At 39.3% G+C, this 5,870-nt stretch overlaps 1 protein-coding gene across 1 annotated transcript; it reads right to left on the reverse strand.

The window, feature by feature from the left end:
• Nucleotides 1-299: 299 nt before the first annotated feature.
• Nucleotides 300-1,590, reverse strand: LOC110922205 (senescence-specific cysteine protease SAG39). Its single transcript, XM_022166515.2, has 2 exons — nucleotides 1,133-1,590; nucleotides 300-1,008 (listed from the first exon to the last, which is right to left on the reverse strand). The coding sequence occupies exons 1-2, from the start codon at nucleotides 1,563-1,565 to the stop codon at nucleotides 416-418; spliced, it is 1,026 nt and encodes a 341-aa protein (XP_022022207.1). The 5' UTR covers nucleotides 1,566-1,590; the 3' UTR covers nucleotides 300-415.
• Between the last annotated feature and the right edge of the window lie 4,280 nt (nucleotides 1,591-5,870).

The following is a 5,870-nucleotide window of genomic DNA, read 5'->3' on the forward strand; positions in this document are numbered from 1 at the left end:
TACGTCCTTTATTTCTTTTCACTCTGAACTTCCTTTGTCCTAATTAGTTGGCTCGTTACTTTCTTTCAACTTAAAATAACGAGAACGTGATTTGGGGTAGGTGTATATTCTTCAAGGAGAATTGAAAACAAGTCAATAACAATAAGGTTACAAATGAAACATTTAAAAGGAGAGGAGAAAAGAATTTATTAATTACCTCTTTTACCTTGTCCTTCTTATTCATGGTTAGTTGTGAATATTAAACCTGACGTACTCGTTTGTTATGCTTAACTTAAACTTCGAGGATGGGATTTCCTTGCTTATAAAAGTTGGTATTTATAACGTGTAGTTTCCTTTTCAATTCCTTGTATAATTAAGAGTACATAATATACATACATTGTACATTACATAAGTATTACTTCTGCTCTTTCTCAAATTAAGCAGTGGGGTAGGAAGCCTGCATGGCAATGCCGCAAAGACCTTCTTTAGCCTCAACATCTCTTTGCATCATGATGTACCCCTCTTGACCCCAACTTGTTCCCCATGAGTTCTTCACCAACCAATACTTAGTCCCGTCATCGCTAGTCCCATAACCAACCGCAGTAACACCATGGTCCAGTTCCGTGCCACAGTCTCCTGTAAACACACCACTGGAGTAGAACTGGAAGTCTGACCCACTAGCATCAATAGCAACTGAGACGGGCTGACTGGCCACAGCTTTTAACAGCGCACTTTCGCTGTTGGCAGGAACATCTTCGTGACCAGTAATTGCTGCGGCATGGTTAGATGCCTCGTTGCTGTTGCAGGTGCCATCAACACCTTTGTACGGGCAGTTGGTCTCCGTAGTGAGGCCTTTATTGTTTACGATAAAATCAAAGGCATTGTCCATAAGACCACCCTCGCATCCCTGATCTACACCGCTAGTGTCACAGTCCACGAGCTCTTGTTCAGATAGAGACACCAGTTTACCTGTTTTCAGTTGGGTTATTCCTTCCATAGCTGCCACAGCCGAAAACGCCCAGCAACACCCTACGTATCATCATGAATATTGATGTCAGAAGCATGAGAGGTGGTTCTGTTAATAACAACCTCATGATCCTAGTACTTGGACCATGTCAGATTTGTAAAAATTCCCAAAATAATTTCAGCTTACCACATTGGCCTTGGTCTTTAACAGGCGTCACTGCACCTTTCTTTCTCCAATCCATCGATGATGGAACCGCTGTAACATTTTCATACCTGAAAGCAGAGGTTGAAGGGGAGCATTCATGTGCCTTGAATCTGTTCCTAGCTGTTCTGAACTCTTCATTGGTAAGGTCCGCAAACTCGTTGACTGCTAGTTTGTAACCTTTGTTCATCGCGTTGTTGAATGACTGTATGTACTGGACGTTGTCATGGAAAATCTTTGAACGTCGTTCCTTCTCAGCAGCATCCTTGTATGTGCGTCCATAGCGAGCCATCCATTGCTCGTGGCTTTCATAGCTGGAGTTTTCGGAGAGCAAGCGCGACGCAACATGTGAAAGCAAAGAAGCCGAGAAGAGGAGCAAAAGCAAACAAGCCAAGGAAGTGCGGTTTCTGGATGACATAGTGCAGCTAGTAGTTATAAGAGAGAGCTTAAAGAAACGAGTTGGATTGAACTCTAGTATACCCTGGGCTTGGCTTTATATAGAAATAGGGGTTGGCCCTTTTTGTAAACAAAACGGAAGTACGTGAAAGACAAGATGGCCTGATTTTGAAATATAAATTAATGTGAGCTAGTAACGTACTCTGTATGTTGTTTAGAATGATGATTAGTTTCTAATCAATCTAAGCAACTTTGGTTTTTCTAATTTGGACCGTATTGCTCTATTTTAAATATGTTGTGTTGTGCACTCTTTTGTTTTATTCACATGTACATAGAATCTATGTTAACTTAAAAAAATATACTCTTGACATTGTTTTTTGCATGTATAAGCTGTTTCCTCTAAATCAAAATTAAGTATGGTTTATACGCATTTGTCCGTTGTAACCTTCTACTATTAATTCTTGGACTTCATATATTTTAAGTTAGCTTCGCATGTCTTCTAAGATGATAAATGCTTAAATGTTGAGAAAAAAAACTCTTAAAGAAAAACATAAGTACATATTGATCTTTAGAAACCGGAAAAACTGCACTCGATTTCGATCCACTTGTAGGAGAAGATATTGATATGTTCGTTTGCGCTACTTAGCCAACGAAACACGTAGCAACGTACTTCACACGTAGTATACAACTACAATTCGATTAGGGTTTGGATTCTTAAAGTTGAAAAAGTGGATATTAAATAATTAACTCGTACGTACAACTGGGGTGTTGTTTTTGACCTTTGAGAAGTGTAATCGAGTCTATGACCAAGGTTCAACTTTCTAAATTCAGCCAAGAGGCGCGCTCTTTGTGGGCACTCGTTGATTCCTTGATCTATAAGGTCCAGAAAATTTAAAGGAATTTTGAAGGACGTATAGTCGAAACACCCTCCTTGACTATAAAGTGTCGTCCATGTCCATGTTTACAGGTAGAGAAAAACGTGTTAGATGTTAATTTATTCGTAAAGGCTACTTTACCTTGTATAATGTTCCATTCTAGAGCTAGTTGTTCGGCACCGGTTTTAACACCCCTAACGTTAAACTAGAAAACTCATCAGACTAAGTGTAATGGTTTGTTTTTTTAACTCTCTGTAGGTCCCTTTCCGAAGGATGACGAACCTAAACCTTGTTATACTAACTCACTAGCGAGTGCGGAATCCAAGCTAGCAAGCAAACCGGGATGAAGCAAGTATAAACACAACACACAAGGTTCACAGATTAACACCAATGTATTAATACGTATGAAGGTTCCAGTTACAAGCACAATGTTTACAAATCTAACTTGCAAACTCTCACTATGTGTGTGTGTGTTTCGGACAGAATGCTCTCAGCTCTATCTTTCTGTCTGTCTCTCTAAGTGTCTCTCTGAATGAAACACAACACACTGCATGGGTATTTATACCCAGCCCATGATGTCTGGTCCGAAGGATCCGATAGATGGTCCGAAGGATCATCTATCGATGACAAAGCATTCGAAGGATCAGCAGGGACCTCGAAAGATCACCTTTCGAGATCTATCATTCGAAACATATCTTTCGATGAGATCGAAGGATCCACATTATCCTTCGATCTCTTATCCTTCGACACAGAACATCTTTCAACATTTTACAAACTGTTGTCCAAGTCAAACCGGAGGATGGTTGACTTGGTCAACTTACAACACTAATCAGGACATCGTTTACATCGTGACCGAATACAGACAAAGTACAGACACAAGTGCACCAACAAACTCCCCCTTGGCTGTAGCTTTGTCTTTATCTTCTATAGTTGTAGACTCGTCTCGAACTTCGATGGTCTTTGGTCTTCGAGTTCTCAAAACTCTGATGTCCTTTCAAGTCTTCAATGTCGGAGGATCTTCAAAGTCTTCACGTCTTGAAAGCAGAGAGTGTATCAACAAACTACCCGTATCATGTAGGAAGTGTGTTGACAAACTCCCCCTTAACATAAACTCCCCCTTGAGTTATGCTCGTGAAATACTTGAACTTTATGAAGTGAGATCCTTGTGTTGTTGATGATGGTCAGCGGCTACTCGATCATTTTCATCCTTTGAGTGCCTTCACGTCGTGTCTTCATGCCAAAGCTTTGTCATCGACCATGTTCTCCTAGCCTTTAGAATCTGCACATGCAAGAAATCTAAACGCGTAATGAGAACAACTGCTTGGAATAGTTACCATAAACAAATGACACACGAATGACCATGTCACAATCAAACACCGTCCGACAGTTTGAAAGTTTAATAAATTTGTCAATTTTAGACTTAACTTTCAAAACTTGCAAATTTCGACCGTTTATGAAGATTTAGTCGATTCGGTTTTCGTTCAGGTTTCAGGTAACGAAGACTCGAGCTCCAACATCGTACGATCGAAAATAAAGTAGAAATAAAATCTTTTTGGCTTTTATAAAGTTTATATTAAAACACACATAAAATCTTTTTGGTATTTTTTGAAATTAAAAGACAACAATTTAAAAGAAAACAATAAAAGTTAAGCAGTAAATAAATAAATATATACAAACATTCTTTTTGCGAGTTTCGAGGGTAAGAGAATCATATCAGTGTACGGTCATGCCAAAACACTCTTGTTGTTCAGTTAGTTAATATTAAGATAAGCATCCTATAACAATTATCGGTATTGTTGTCCACTTAAGCTCAACTTATCAGTTGTAATCATGGCGAGGGGATACGTTAAGGTATGATTTATACTTACCGACCGGTGTTCATCCACATCACGACACATTCCCGTATCAAGGTATGCACGAGAGTTCATCTTACCGGTGAGTATACCGATTATCATCTGTTTGACCGTATAAGCTGTGAGATACTCACTTATTTTGATTTGAAAACAAGCCCTATGTGATATAATCACTTATTGATGAGGAACTTGATTTTCATATGCATGAGGGCACAGGTGCAAGTCCGTGAACAGGTCAGTACTTCCGTACAGCAGAGAGACGAACTTGACACCCGGATAAATGTGATACTTTATCACTTATTTGTTTGGACATGTGATTGTTTATCACTTATTGAGGTCGAATGCAGTATGTAATATGTACACGTATGTATAGTATCATGGAAGATCTAGACTTGCGTCCCCGTTATTTTTCGGTAAAAGATACAACCATGATACCCAGATGATAAGCAGCATAAAGACCGAATATCTCAGAACTTCGGCAATCTATCAAACTAAATTTTGGTACTAAGACCATATGCCAATGAATGGTTCCCACCTGTCTTCAGTCGATTAAGATTTATATCACCCTGCACACTTTAAAATGATTGTGAGCCTACCGATACATCTTATATAGAGCTGCTTATCGTTTTTCATTTAAGGTTTAAAGAGGCTTGGATAGACCACTGATGTACTATCATTTTCTCTTTTGCTCGCCAGGAAACTCATTTTTGTTTTTCTATTGTTTTTGTGTTTTTGAAATTTTTCGATGTTTTTGGATTTTCAGATTTTTGGATTTACTCCCCCTAAAATCAATAAACTAAGATAAATTTAAAACACACAAAGATATTTACAAAAATGATTTTCCGATGTTGGTTTTACTCTTGCTTGACCTTAATGCCGTTTACCAAAAATAAGAAGTCAAATCTAGATTTGTCAAAAGCTTTGGTAAATAAGTCGGCACGTTGGTCATCGGTGTGGACCTTAACAACATCGATTAGCCTTTTCTCAAAGCAATCACGTATGAAGTGATATTTGATTTCGATGTGTTTGGTCTTTGAATGCTGCACAGGATTTTTAGTGATATCTAAAGCAGCAGAATTATCAACGTAAATAGGAGTAGTTAGGAATTCAAAACCGTAGTCCCGCAATTGTTGTTGGATCCAAAGAACTTGGGAGCAACAACTTGAGGCAGCAATGTATTCAGCTTCGCATGTTGATGTAGCGACGCATGTCTGCTTCTTGCACTGCCATGTGACTAGGCGATTTCCTAAAAACTGACATCCAGCCGTTGTGGATTTGCCGTCGATTTTGCATCCGCCAAAATCAGAATCACTGAATGCGACCAAGTCAAAGTTATTATCCCTAGGATACCACAGACCGGTGTCGGGGTAAGCCTTCAAATAACGAAAAATCCTTTTGACAGCTGCAAGATGTGAGGCCTTCGGGTTATCTTGATATCTGGCAAGCAGGCACATTGGGTACATTATATCTGGCCTTGATGCTGTGAGGTACATAAGGGATCCGATCATCGCGCGATAGTATGAAGGGCTAACAGGTTCACCCTTCAAGTCAGGAGTAATTCCGTGATTAGTTGGCAATGGGGTACCAATGGGCGTTGCA

Source organism: Helianthus annuus, chromosome 17 (genome assembly GCF_002127325.2).
Source record: "Helianthus annuus cultivar XRQ/B chromosome 17, HanXRQr2.0-SUNRISE, whole genome shotgun sequence".
Taxonomy (NCBI): domain Eukaryota; kingdom Viridiplantae; phylum Streptophyta; class Magnoliopsida; order Asterales; family Asteraceae; genus Helianthus; species Helianthus annuus.